This window comes from Salmo salar, chromosome ssa09 (genome assembly GCF_905237065.1).
Source record: "Salmo salar chromosome ssa09, Ssal_v3.1, whole genome shotgun sequence".
Classification (NCBI taxonomy): Eukaryota; Metazoa; Chordata; class Actinopteri; order Salmoniformes; family Salmonidae; genus Salmo; species Salmo salar.
The window spans coordinates 57,822,361-57,837,814 of record NC_059450.1 but is presented as its reverse complement, the minus strand read 5'-3'; the positions used below and the strand labels follow the sequence as shown (position 1 = coordinate 57,837,814).

Genomic DNA, 15,454 nt, shown 5'->3' with positions numbered 1-15,454 from the left:
ACTGTTCTACTGTCTGAAGGAGGAGGACAAGGAGAATTTCATCAGCTTCAAGACTGGAGGGAAACTAGGGGAGGCTCAGGGATTACAGCGTCCCATCATTTCATATGAGGAACAAAGTGAAAATGGCCGAAGATACCGGCGGCAAACAATTCATGTTTGTCACCTGGTTCTACTCCCCGGGTGCTTTATTTCCTTATCAGCCACTCGCAGCTCCCCCACCGGCTGCATTGTTTTCACCTCACCTCTGAGAATCTGAGGCCCCAGACGTCCACCACTGAGCCCACATTCACATAGCCCGCAGCTTGGCTGAGCTGAGCAGCAGCAAAAGCTGTTTTGTTTTTAATTAACCACTCTGTGTTTCACACGGTCGTAACATTTCTCAAATGACTGCCTCGCCTGGTTCACCAACTACTTCTCAGACAGAGTTCAGTGAGTCAAATCGGAGTGCCTGTTGTCCGGACCTTTGGCGGTCTCTATGGGGGTGCCACAGGGTTCAATTCTCGGGCCGACTCTTTTCTCTGTATATATCAACGATGTCGCTCTTGCTGCGAGTGATTCCCTGATCCACCTCTACGCAGACGACACCATTCTGTATACATCTGGCCCTTCTTTGGACACTGGGTTACCTAACCTCCAAACGAGCTTCAATGCCATACAACACTCCTTCCGTTGCCTCCAACTGCTCTTAAACGCTAGTAAAACCAAATGCATGCTTTTCAACCGTTCGCTGCCCGCACCCGCCCGCCCGACTAGCATCACTACTCTGGAAGGTTCTGACTTAGAATATGTGGACAACTACAAATACCTAGGTGTCTGGCTAGACTGTAAACTCTCCTTCCAGACTCATATTAAACATCGCCAATCCAAAATTAAATATAGAATCGGCTTCCTATTTCGCAACAAAGCCTCCTTCACTCACGCCGCCAAACATACCCTCCATAAAACTGACTATCCTACTGATCCTTGACTTTGGCGATGTAATTTACAAAATAGTTTCCAATACTCTACTCAGCAAACTGTATGCAGTCTATCACAGTGCCATCCGTTTTGTCACCAAAGCCCCTTATACCACCCACCACTGCGACCTGTATGCTCTAGTCGGCTGGCCCTCGCTACATATTCATCGCCAAACCCACTGGCTCCAGGTCATCTATAAGTCTTTGCTTGGTAAAGCCCCGCCTTATCTCAGCTCACTGGTCACGATAACAACACCCACCCGTAGCACGCGCTCCAGCAGGTATATCTCACTGGTCATTCCCAAAGCCAACATCTCCTTTGGCCGCCTTTCTTTCCAGTTCTCTGCTGCCAATGACTGGAACGAATTGCAAAAATCGCTGAAGCTGGAGGTGTATATTTCATAGCCCATCTGTAAATATCCCACCCCATCTACCTACCTCATCCCCATATTGTTTTTATAAAATTGTTCCTCCTGACAGAGCTGGTGTAACTGAGTCAGGTTTGTAGGCCTCCTTGCTCTCACAAGATTTTTCAGTTCTGCCCACACATTTTCTATGGGATTGAGGTCAGGGCTTTGTGATGGCCACTCCAATTCCTTGACTTTGTTATTCTTAAGCCATTTTGCTACAACCTTGTAAGTATGCTTGGGGTCATTGTCCATTTGGAAGACCCATTTGTGACCAAGCTTTAACTTCCTGACTGATGTCTTGAGATGTTGCTTCAATATGTCCACATAATTTTCCTGCGTCATGATGACATCTATTTGTGAAGTGCACCAGTCCCTCCTGCAGCAAAGCACCCCCACAGCATGATGCTGCCACCACCGTGCTTCATGGTTGGGATGGTGTTCTTCGGCTTGCAAGCCTCCCCCTTTTTCCTCCAAACATAACGATGGTCATTATGGCCAAACTGTTCTATTTTTGTTTCACCAGACCAGACCAATTTTTTTTCTGACATCTTGGCTGATTTCTTTTGATTTTTCCATGATGTCAAGCAAAGAGGCACTGAGTTTCAAGGTAGGCCTTGAAATACATCAAATGATGTCAATAAGCTTATCAGAAGCTTCTAAAGCATTGACATCATTTTCTGGAATTTTCCATGCTGTTTAAAGGCACAGTCAACTTAGTGTATGTAAACTTCTGACCCACTGGAATTGTGATACAGTGAATTATAACTGAAATAATCTGTCTGTAAACAATTGTTGGAAAAATGACTTGTGTCATGCACAAAGTAGATGTCCTAACTGACTTGCCAAGACTATAGTTTGTTATCAATAAATTTGTGGAGTGGTTGAAAAACGAGTTTAAATGACTCCAACCTAAGTGTATGTAAACTTCCGACTTCAACTGTATATGAATTAGTATGAGCTAATGTGGTAGTTAATATGAGTAAATGATGAATAAATACATTGATAAGATATAATTACAATGTGTTAATAGTTAACATGTCCATGAACAAATAATTTTATTGAGAAATGCACTGCACAGTGTACTTAAGGGTGTCATATACACAGTACTGTAGGGTGCCATAACTTGACATTTCCACAGTAGAAAGGCTATGTACCAGTATAATATTATTATGGGGACTTGTTCTTGACTAATCCAGTGTGATTGTGGGCTAACCCTGTGTGTGAGCATACGTGTGTCTGCACGCTCGTGTGTGTGTGTGTGTGTGTGAGATTAAGCGTGTGTGCATCCTTGCTCTGATCACACACCAAGTATCGTCCGCTAACCTTTGGAGCACCTCTTCTTCCTCTCTCTTCCCAGTCTACTCCTCACCACAGCCAACGCCCCTATCTAATTGATGCCACAGAAGTTTAATTAGTTTTCACAATGTGCAAAAGAAGACAACAATGAAAGGGAATATGGTGCAGGCTGGACAATTACTCTCTGTAAACAGGTACCAGACATTCAAAAGATGAGAGAGAAGGGGATGTCGCCTGGTTCTCTGTCTAAACAGCTTGTGTTCCTAAAGTCAGAAAGGGATATCTGGGATTTACTTGGCATGACAATGGAGCAACATTTACATTTTTTTTAATGATGTAATTGGTAATTGCCATCTGTAAAATATAAATGAGTGGAGGATGGTAGAGGCTGAAAATATTTTGTGAGGCATTCATCGGCTGAACTTCATATACGGCTCTTAGGCCAGGAGAAGTGAAATTAATCGCTCGAAGAAATGTACGCACCCTTTAATGGCTTATACCTCTTCCTCAGATCCCTCTCTTACGTTCTCTTTCACACTTACCCCTTTAGGCTATTTTTGTCAAGCCTTTGGAGGAGTATGATTACAAATGTTTATTAGTTTAAGATTGACAGCAAACACCATTTGATGTGATCCACAAAGGGGGTTGATGGGTTTGTGGGCAGCTTTCAGACGGTTTCATGTGTGCTGGAGACAGAGATTATACTTCAGCGGGAGAGGGCGGAGAAGAGCGGATGGTCAGGGTGAGTGTTTGAGCGCAGCTCTCCGACTCCTCTTCTCTGTTTATTCCTACTACCCCTGCAAAATACATATTTTCCTCCACACACAGACACACACACACACACACACACACACACATTGAGTCAGAGAGATGCAGATATTCATACTGTACCAGTATCTCTGTGTTCAAGGTCGCCACCTCTGTCACTTTGGGAAGCTCCCTGGTCTGGGTCTTGATGTAACACATCTGATGTTTGGCGAACCGGATACCTGTGATTCCCTTTGAGTGGAAAAAGCGAGATGGAATAATACAAAATTCTGATATGTATCATTTATTATTTTGTCTGTGATGTGGAACAGCATAGCGATGGGGAGATATCATTTTTCAAAACGTTTCTTCAGTCTCTTGAAGAAAAATCTAAGCTCTTAATAAGTAACAGAAGTTAGAACCTAATGAGGGTGCCTTTTGATTTTCTTTATCTTTGTTTTTCTCCTTCTACTTTTTTTTCTACCTCCTTGTAGATTACAGCACGTTCAAAGACAACTTAGCTCCTACAACACAAACCTCGCTTTTAGAACAGATTGAGTAAAAAACGAGGGGTTCTTCCAGGCTAAACAATACTTGATAGAGAGGATATCTCAAGCAGGAAAGCCAAGCGACATATCCTAGGGCGAAGCAGCAGTTGCATCCCAAATGGCACCCTTTTCCCTTGATAGTGCCTTCAGAAAGCATTAACACCCCTTGACTTTTTTCACATTTTGCTGTGTTACCGCCTGAATTTAGAATTGATTCAATTGAGATTTGGTGTCACTAGCCTACACTTAATACCCCACAATATCAAATGGGAATTATGTTTGTATTTCTTTTTTAACATTAATTAAAAATGAAAAGCTGAAATGTCTTGAGTCAATAAATATTCAACCCCTTTGTTATGGCAAGCCTAAATTATATATATATAAAAAATGTGCTTAATAATAATAATAACACATAATAAAGTTCAATGGACTCACTGTGTGCAATAATAGTGTTCAACATGATTTTTGAATGACTGCCTCATCTTTGTACCCCACACATACAATTATCTGCAAGGTCCCTCAGTCAAGCAGTGACTGAGGGACCTTACAAAGCCTCGCAAAGAAGGGCACCTATTGCTTGATGGCTGTCTAGCAATGATCAATAACCAACTTGACAGAGCTTGAAGATTTTTTTAAATAATAAATGTGCAAACATTGTACAATCCAGATGTGCAAAGCTCTTAGAAACGCACCCAGAAAGACACAGCTGTAATTGCTGCCAAAGATGATTCTAACATGTATTGACTCCGGAGGTTGAATACTTATCTAGTCAAGATATATCAGTGTTTTATGATTCATATTTTTTCTTCCACTTTGACAGAGTATTTTGTGTACATTGTTCACACAAAAAAATAATTTAAATCCATTTTAATCCCACTTTGTAACACAACAAAATGTGGAAAAAGTCAAGGGGTGTGAATACTTTTTGAAGTTACTGTTTATGGCATAGGGGGATATTTGGAATGCATCCAGTGTTTCTACGGAGGCTGCCCCCGCTGAATTAGTCAGTCATAGGTTCCTGTCACTCTCTTAATCTGTGCAGCCTAGTGAAGAGCCGCTCTTTTCAGATCCATTGATGATCCCCCACCTTGTGGAATGCAGGGCCTTTTCAATTTAACGATGACAGGAAAAAGCCTATTTCAACAAAGCAGACATATCTGTTAATTATCTTTGTGTGCAATTATCTGTTTGACTAAGTAGTTCTGCTGGAATAAGTCTGAAAGCCCACAAAAGCATATGAGATTGTAACTCGTGCCGTCTCTAGGGCTACCAGAGTCATGTGCATATGAGAATAGAGTGCTGGATCTTCACCGGCCACGCTCGCCTTAACATTGTATCACGATAAGTGGTGGCATGAAAATGGACTTGATTCAATCGTAATTTAATTACATCTACATGGCGTAGAGCTCTAATACCTTTCTGACTTCTTTAAAATAGCGTTAACTTGGAAATACGGACGTTCTATTCCACTTGTCTTTAGAGGTCACACACGACGACATGATATGAAGCCTGTCAAAATCCCCTTGTCTATAATTGTCTTTAAAACGCTGCAATAATAGTCACCAACACAGAAGTATAATGTTTATTATTAGAAGTATAATGTTTATGACTTTATTGTGATGAGCCCCTGTGTATTTTACTGTAATGGCGAGCGCCACTACAGAGAGAGAAAAAGGACAATCTCGTGATGTGATGCAATGATTAACGGAGTTTGCCAACCAGAAAATAAAGAAAATACACATCATTATGGGGATAATAAATGGGAAAAGGATGCAAGGTTTTTAAAATAATGTCAGAATACCGGCTCGCTATTCACCCCTGGTTAAACATGCTACACGTATACTGATAGCTTTAAGCTTTCCAACTGAACAAATGATTTGATTGGAGGGCTCATTGCATTGCCATTGCAGAGAAAGGTTAGGGGACGCTGTATTAATCATTGTCACTTGGGCTCTATATTACCATCTCTTCCCGCATCTAGCATCTTGTGAGTGTCAGCCCAGGTAATGTGTTGAGGAAACAAACATGGATGCTCATTCTACATTTAATAAATGATCAGTTATTAACCCCACACTCTCCCCTCGGCTCCTGTTAAAGGGGGCCCTAAACCCATGCCATGAAATATTATCTCTGAGTCGCTGAACCTCTGTTTGTGATTTCCTTTCATTCACAGTCGTGTTCAGGGTTGTGCACATTTAAGGCACAAAACTGGAAAACCTTTTCACAACGGAAAATATAAATTGTTGTTTGTTTTTGGACAACTAAAGGTAGTGCCTTCCTCTTTCAGTCCATTTCCCTCTGTTTTGAGCCTAATGGACACAACCTAGGATTAGTGTTGCTTGCCGTAAACAATAAACAATGTCATCTTTGGATATTGCAGTATCTGAGAAACAGTATGTATTTTAAAGAAAATATAGATTATTTAATGACTAAATGTAAAGCAGATAATTGCAGTATGGATTCTTGATTGATATGACGAGGAACTGTGTGTTGCTCATAAAGGTAACCTGGAAGACTTCACATAAAAAGGGATCAGTGTCTTAGATTGAATCAATTTGTAGAACACAAGTTTGTATTGATGTCAAGCGCAAGGTTCTGGAAAACTGGAATTGAGGTAGGCCTACTCTCATCTATACTCTTTCCCCCAAATTAATTCTACATCATTATTTGAAATGTATTCTTGTATTATTGCTTATTTTGATACAGTTTGAAAGTAATTCATTGTGTAATAGGAATGATTTAGAGCTTTACTCTAGTTCCAGATATCATTTTTAACAAAAAAGAGTAACCTTCAAAATACATAATGCGGTCTTTTGCATCGAATTGCATCAAAATATATGTTTTTAGAAGAGCTACATTGAAATACATTAGATGTGCTGGTGGTAGTTGCACTATGTGACCATAATTATTCTCATACAAAAGACTGTTGAATATGCTTGAATGCCCGTCCTGTCTTTTACTGGTATTCTTATTTCCACTTCTTGTTCCCTAGGTTCTTCCTGCAGCATGTTCCCTGTATTAACCTGAAACAAAAGAGGCGGCATTATCTGCCCATTTCAATTCCTCATTCACAGCCCTTGAGCTTGACGGAGATAGTTTTTAAGGTGGCTTTTGAATTTGTAATGACTTGAGAAACATCCTTTATTTAAAAAGTCTCTTCAAAAACCACCCCCCCACTCAGCTAACACTTAGTATAACTTATAATAAGGTTTGTGTTTTCCTGCACTCTCTTCTTTTCTTTTGTAATCACAATGGCGCTGGAATTATTCTGCTCGCTCACTTGTTTCGCCATCTCCCGTGGTAGTGCCCGGAATCAAACGTATTTTCTTGATGAATTCAGACTGGATGGGATAGAGGAGGAACCAGCAATATGCATGCTTTCGGTGTGTGTGTGCGCGCGTGCGCAAGTGCTTGCGTGTCAGTATTGTAACGGTTTTGACTTGAGGTTATCGTTTATAGGGGTGCCAGGTAGGTTGTGCCTACCAGAGAAAATATTGGTTTCTCCTTTTGGTTTGGGAGGGAATGAGTCCCATTTGGTCCGTCAAGTCTACACCAATACAAAAGGACTCATGTAAAAGTCAGGATGGAAATACACTTTTCATAAACCCTTAAAACATTGGAAAGAACTTACAAAACAACTGTATTCTTTTGCGTGGTTGTATTACTAACATAAATGATCACACACACAACAATATAACAAATAATGAGCTCTAAACAGCTCTGGTTCCTCCAGAAATGTCCTGTACCTCGGGCCTAAAAAGAGTCCAGCCCAGTAAACAAGTTCAGGGAACTCAAGTGACCTTAGTCACGCAATGTTTGTCCGTTCATCCCAGTGTAGCGTAAACCCAGTGTCAATGATACAATCAAAATAACAAATATTTTACCACACATCTCAATAAGTCCTCAACTACAACTAACTACATAAATCATTACGGTATACATCACACCAAAACAAATGAAATACCGTATATGAAAAAGGTTATATTCAGTCGGTCAGTCAGACAATCCAATCCGCCGACAGATCTCCAGCGGAGAAAGGCCACGAAGAACAACGGAGAGGTGTAGTCCACGGACGCAAAGAGTGGATCCAATCCTGGGTAAAACTTGCTATTAGGCTACACAAAGCACACTTTTAAAGCAACACAACAAACGGAAGAGAGAAGCTTCAGAACTGAGGGTTGAACACATCCTCATTCACGTTTCCATCACAACCCCACTTTTGCGCAGCTGATGCTGGCTATTTAATTGGGAATTAAAGGGGAAGCGCCCTATTGGAAGGAGAAGCCCTATTTAATTAAGAATTAAAGGGAAAGCGCTCTATTGGAAGGAGAAGCACTGAGACGGTTCAGGAAAATTCAGGGCCGTCACACACCCCCTCCCCTGGAAAAAGCCGACCATTGCCCTGGAAGGCACATCTTGGTCGGGGAAACCGAGAAATGTCTCCTCATCACTTTCCTCTACAAAAATATTCATTATTTTTTGGCGCTCATGCTCCTCAGCCGAGGGGTCACAGGCCTTAAGGCGTGATACTTCTGGGTCTGGGAATCCGAGAAAAGTCTCCTCACTTTCCTCTTCAAAGATCTCCAGGACCTTGCGGCGCTCAATCTCCTCCAATTCCTCAGCCGAGGGGTAACAGGCCTTAAGGCGTGAGACATGGACAACGCGCATATCTTCCTCTGTGTCCTCTTTCACCACTCGGTAGTTCAAAGGGCCTCTCTGCTCCACAATCCTATATGGTCCTTGCCATTTAGGAGCGAGCCTGGCCGAGAAGAATTGTTCAGGTTTTGAATAAGGATGAGAGCGAAGCCACAGCCGATAACGAAGCTGGAACTGCATATCTCGTCTCTTCTTATCATAATTTCTCTTCTGCTTGAGTCGAGCCTGGATCATGTTCTTTGAGACAGGAGCTCTCAAGTCGTGGAGATGGACTACCTGGTCATAGCAAGCAGCGTCTGGAGTAACCTGCTGGGGCTGTAGCACCATCTCCAAGGGTCCTCGGAGGGGACGACTCAGGTTCAGCTCTGCAGGTGTGACTCCAGTGGACTCTTGCACAGCAGAATTCAGGGCAAATCGAAACTCGTGAAGGTGCTTGTCCCAGTGTTTGTGCTGGGTCCCTACATAGGAAGCAACCATTGTCTTCAAGGTTCGATTAACTCTCTCAGTGAGGTTGGTCTGTGGGTGATAGGCCGTGGTCAACTTCTGTCTCAGGTTCCATCTTTGACAGGTCTCCTCAAAGAGATCAGAGACGAATTGGGAACCTTGATCAGACAGGATGTAATCAGGCACTCCCCAGCGAGTCAGGATCTCTTTCGTAAGGATGTTAGAGATGGTCCTTGCTGTGGCCTGACGCAGGGCAAAGAGCTCCACCCACTTGGAATAGTAATCAACAAAAACAAGCATGTACACATTCTGATTGGAGCTTCTAGGAAATGGACCCATCAAATCCACTCCTAACATTTCCCAAGGTCGGGTAACCACAGTTTGCTGCAACTTGCCAGCAGGCTTTCTACCTTCTGGTTTGTACATTTGACAAACCTGACAGTTTCGGATGTGTGACTTCACATCCATGCTCAGATGTGGCCAGTACAGTAATGCTTGCAACCGCTTGTAGGTTTTGAACCTGCCCAAATGACCAGCTAACGGGTCTTCGTGGAAATGTTGAAGCAGTTGAAGGCGTAGAGTTTCAGGTATGTACATTTGGTATAGTGTTCTGTGAGGTAGTTGTACAACTCGGTAGACTTTGTCTTCAATGATGGTCAGCTTGGTGGTAGGATTGACCATCTTTTCTCCATCTTCCAGGATAGTCTGGTACAAAGCCTGTACTTCTGGATCATCCTGTTGGGCTTTCCAAATGGCCTCATCAGAGATGGGAAAGTCAGTTTTGGGTGAGTCTCGACTGCTTGACAGGACAGTAGCACATGTAAGATGAGGGCCACCATTACCACCAGCAGGAGCTCTGGATAAAGCATCTGGAACAGTGTTGTATTTTCCTTTCCTGTATTCTACTGCAAAGGTGAACTCTCGCAACCGTAGAGCCCATCTGATAAGTCTGGTGCTTGGTTTGTTGGTCTTGAACACCCACACAAGAGAGGAATGGTCAGTAACCACAGTGAAGTGTCTTCCCTCCAGGTAGTACCTCCACTTTTCCAAAGCCCAGACAACTGCAAGGCACTCTTGCTCAGTTGTGGAGTAGTTCCGTTCTGCTCCATTCAATGTCCGACTAGCGAACGCTAGCACTTCTTCAGTGCCAAGTCCAGTCTGTTGGACTAGAACAGCACCAAGTTCAACATCACTTGCGTCAGTGTAAACAACAAAAGGGCAATCAAAGTTGGGATGACCCAAAATGGGAGGTGTGACGAGGTGTCGTTTCAGGGTTTCAAAAGAGGTCTGGCACCCTGCCGTCCATCGGAATTTCGCACCTTTTCGCTTCAATGCGTTGAGGGGTTCTGCCACCTGGGAGAAGTTCAACACAAACCGACGGTACCATCCAGCCATCCCAAGGAACCGTTGAAGGGCCTTGAGTGTGGTTGGGACAGAGAAATCTTGTACCGCCTTGGTCTTTTCAGGCTCCACATGTGTGACATCAAAAGACACAATATGGCCGAGGAACTTCAGGGAGGTTTGGCACAAGTTGCTCTTCTTCATGTTCAATGTCAGACCAGCTTTCCTTAGCTTGTCCAACACTGCTTGAAGATCTTGAAAGTGTTGTTCTCTGGTCTGGGAGTAGATAATTATATTGTCCAGGTAGACGAAACAGATCTTCCCTTTGAGCTCACCTAACGCAATCTCCATGAGTCTTTGGAAAGTGGCAGGTGCATTCTTTAATCCAAAAGGCATCACCTTAAAGGAAAATAAGCCCTCAGCACAGACAAAAGCAGTCTTGTCCTTGCTTTCCTGGTCCATCTCAACCTGCCAATAGCCACTATTGAGGTCAAGGGTAGTGAACACAACCGCACCAGCCAATGACTCCAGGATCTCTTGGATGGTGGGAAGAGGATAGGCATCAGTCTGGGAAACCTTGTTGGTCTTCCTATAGTCCACACAAAATCTAAGACCACCGGTCTTTTTTGGGATGAGGACAACAGGAGCAGCCCAGGGAGAGGATGAACGTTCAATTATATCTTGTGTCAACATATCATTAATGAGTCCCTTTTGGATGATTAGCGTCGCTGGGGACAAACAATATGGCTTCTGCTTGATCGGCATTTCCTGTGTAAGGAATATTTTGTGCTTCAGGAGACCGGTACGTCCCAGCTTTGAAGTACATACATCAGCGTTATTCTGCAGCTGTTCCAACAGCCTCAACTCCTCTGGCTGTTCCAGCTGAGCTCTTCTCACAGCCTGTAAAAGGAGATCATCAGAAGGATTATCAAGGGTTAGTGGTACAGGAGCAATGGCAGAGAAGACTGCCACATTTGGACCCCAATCATGTAACTTTGTAGCTTCTGACTGGAAGAAATGCTTCTTGCTTGGATTGTATGGAAACCAGTAGCAATTGTGTGCGATATCAATCTGGACACCACTGAAGTACATGAAATCAATTCCCAACACGACAGGAAAAGCAAGGTTCTTGGTTTGTAGGATAACAGAAGGAATCATATAGGAGCGGTTACACAGGCGGAACTACCTCACTCCATCCAAGTGGTCGTTTAGCCTCACCATCAGCCAGATAGAGTGGACCTTCTGTCCACGGCTTCAAGTTGTATTGTGGACCTTTAACCTCCTTCCACAGTTTCTCATTGAGCAGTGTGTAGGATGACCCGGTGTCCAGGATGGCAGTTCCTGTCCATGGACCTATGGACAGGGGTACCACCAGTTGGTGCGGTATTAACTGAAAGGAAGGGGATGTCGATGGGGGGGGCGTAGGCAGTGACTCTTGGGGTTTCAACTCTGGTCAAAGCACCCAGAGTAGGATGGTCGTTCCTGCGAAGGGAGTTAGGTGTGTTTGCCTGTTGTGATTTGTGGTTTCTGGAAGGGTTTACTTGATATGGTCTTGACATGTAGCTGAAGAATGTCCCTTTTGGCTACATCTACAACAGAACATGGGAGGGGTCTTGGCTGGAGACTCTGGCTGTTGTTGATGGTCTGGCTTGGGTAACGGTTTGGGTGTCTGTTTCTTTCTCTGTTCATATTGCCGTTGGCATTCTCTGTCCTTCTCAAACTGCTGTCCCAGGCGAACCAGTCCATCAACAGTGGTGACTCTTTCTCTGAGTTGACGTTCTTCAAGATCAATTTAATGACCTCTTCCTCATCAATGCCAGGTTTCCACCTTCTGCACAGGGAGTGGTAACCGTATGCAAAGTCACGGATACTCTCTTTCTCTCTTTGCACTCGATTCCTGACTCTGTCTGCCAGCTCATCTGTGTAGTCCTCAGACAGAAATGCAGAGGAAAACTCCTGGGCCTCAAAGTCAGCCCAGGAGGTAGTGGTGAGACGTGCCACATCCCACCAGTCTCGAGCTGTTCCATGCAACACATTCCTCAATGTGGCAAGGAGTTCTTCGTCAGCCAGGGGATTGAGGGCAAGAAAGTCACGACATCTTTCCAGATACATTAGCGGATCAGGACTGTCATCCTTTTTCCCAAAGGTGGGAAATTGCAATTTAATGGGCATCGCCCCCACATGACGTCTACTCAAATCACCATGAACAAAAGAGCTAGGAGTGATTGAGGAGGTAGAGGGTGAGGGAGTTATCGGACCATGAAAATGAACACCAGGATGCATGGTGGATTGCATCCTGTAAGGGGGGCTGCAGCATGGCCTTGTCTTAGCTGTTCTGAGGTACCAGCTTGGCCCTCAGTGGTCTGAACAGAAGTGGACTCCAGACAAGCTCTGTGCAAGGAGTTGTGCCTAATGGAGGCCATGTCAACCGACACGTCATCCAACATTTTAACACATTTAGAGAGCTCTTTCTGCAAGTGGTCTACAGTGTTATCCAGAGGAGAAAAAAACTGAATTAACGTCCTTGAGGACCTCAGTGTGATGGTGTTGCAGGCGCCACTGGAGAGTGGCAGTGAGTTGGGTTTGTTGGTAGTCAAACTGCCTGTCCATGGCACCAGTAACATCCTGTCTTCCACTCTCACTGAGCTCTGTCAGCGTGTGGGTTAGAGTGCTCAGTGAGTTTCTGAATTCCATGCCACTCTGTTTTTGCTCTTCACTCAGACATTTGAATTTATGGCGGATTAGAGTTTGGAGATGTTGTTGAGTCCGACGAATATCAAGGATGTCACCTTGAAGTTGTAAGACTACAACCTCTGGAGATAAACCAGACAATGGAGGAAGGTTGGGTGTCAGAGAGAGGGCTAGCTCAGTACTTCCACACAGATCCATGTCAATAAGGGAGTAACTGGTTAGACCTCCTGTGGCCTGTGGTCCAGACCGAGCATTCAGATTCCCAGGGCTCTGGCCCAAATCAACTCCATTAACATTATGATTTGTATTGTCGGCTCAATGGTCAGACTGGCCCTGTGTATTCCCATTGACAGGTATGAAATGGATGAGCACATTTTCTTGGGGTGAATCCATTGATTTAATTCCACACAAAAGATTTGCTTTGGTTATTTCTCAATGTTGAGGTCCCATCTGGGGTGCCATTTTTTTATGTAACGGTTTTGACTTGAGGTTATCGTTTATAGGGGTGCCTGGTAGGTTGTGCCTACCAGAGAAAATATTGGTTTCTCCTTTTGGTTTGGGAGGGAATGAGTCCCATCTGGTCCGTCAAGTCTACACCAATACAAAGGACTCATGTAAAAGTCAGGATGGAAATACACTTTTCATAAACCCTTAAAACATTGGAAAGAACTTACAAAACAACTGTATTCTTTTGCGTGGTTGTATTACTAACATAAATGCTCACACACACACACACACACACACACACACACACACACACACACACACAAATAATGAGCTCTAAACAGCTCTGGTTCCTCCAGAAATGTCCTGTACCTCGGGCCTAAAAAGAGTCCAGCCCAGTAAACAAGTTCAGGGAACTCAAGTGACCTTAGTCACGCAATGTTTGTCCGTTCATCCCAGTGTAGCGTAAACCCAGTGTCAATGATACAATCAAAATAACAAATATTTTACCACACATCTCAATAAGTCCTCAACTACAACTAACTACATAAATCATCACGGTATACATCACACCAAAACAAATGAAATACCGTATACAAAAAATGTTGTAGTCAGTCGGTTAGTCAGACAATCCAATCCGCCGACAGATCTCCAGCGGAGAAAGGCCACGAAGAACAACGGAGAGGTGTAGTCCACGGACGCAAAGAGTGGATCCAATCCTGGGTAAAACTTGCTATTAGGCTACACAAAGCACACTTTTAAAGCAACACAACAAACGGAAGAGAGCCGCTTCAGACCTGAGGGTTGAGCACATCCTCATTCACGTTTCCATCACAACCCCACTTTTGCGCAGCTGATGCTGGCTATTTAATTGGGAATTAAAGGGGAAGCGCCCTATTGGAAGGAGAAGCCCTATTTAATTAAGAATTAAAGGGAAAGCGCTCTATTGGAAGGAGAAGCACTGAGACGGTTCAGGAAAATTCAGGGCCGTCACAGTATGAGTGTGAGACGTAACTGAGACCTCTTGTTATTAGATATTTAGTTTTATATAGAAAAAAGTGTTCCCGAAAACGTTTTTCAGCTGTTCCCATAGGATAAATATTTTTGGCTCCAGGTAGAACCCTTTTGGGTTCCATGTAGACAGTAGAACCCTCTTGAAAAGGGTTCTACATGGACCTGGAACCAAAAAGGGTTCTCCAAAGGATTCTCCTATGGGGACAACCAAATAACCCTTTTAGGTTCAAGAAAGCACTTTTTGTGTGTGTGTATGTGTGTGTGCGTGTTGGGTAAGGGATGGTGTATGAGAGGGAATTGAAAGCTCTTATTAGATATTTAGTATTATTTATGACACACATTGTCACATCAGCTTTTTCTGTGTGAGAGAGAAAAAAACAGGAGAGAGTGCAGGGTATTGTCGAAGAAGATATGATTTCAGGAGAACAGAAATGCTTTTACACAATATAAGAACAATTTGGAAAGGGCTCAAACACAAATTCAATCAAACTGCACAAAAACTATACTAATAATAAAAAAGAGACTGTAAATGAAGTATGCATAAAGTATACTGTACATAATGTGTATTTTGCCAATACTTACATGTTTGAAGTCGTGGACCTCGAGGACCTCATTGCTACCGTTGCCCATCCTGAAGATCTCAATGCGGTGGGTGGGGTCAATCTCCATGATGCTATCTGTTTCCATGCCGTCCAGCACGGCCTTATAATGTTGGTCGTACACCTGGAGACACAGGACCAATCAGAAACATCCTCAGCCTAGCTGACAGGTCATTTAACCAATAATACATGAAGGTGGGGCAACTTAACTGAATAGCTCAAATCTACAGCCTTTCAATAGGCTTAATATTGGTGACGTGTATTCATGGATGCCAAGGGAAGCCAGGCTTCCCCAAAAACTTTACCAA

The 15,454-nt window shown here is 43.5% G+C and overlaps 1 protein-coding gene across 1 annotated transcript in view; it reads right to left on the bottom strand.

Moving 5' to 3' along the window:
* The window catches only part of LOC106611510 (tenomodulin), a 126,179-nt gene that overhangs the window by 13,048 nt on the left and 97,677 nt on the right, over positions 1-15,454 (bottom strand). Inside the window, exons 3-4 of the mRNA XM_014211790.2 lie at positions 15,130-15,270; positions 3,554-3,661 (exon numbers count right to left, since the gene is read on the bottom strand). Coding sequence (XP_014067265.1) covers positions 3,554-3,661; positions 15,130-15,270 — 249 coding nt within the window. The remainder of the gene's footprint in view (positions 1-3,553; positions 3,662-15,129; positions 15,271-15,454) is intronic.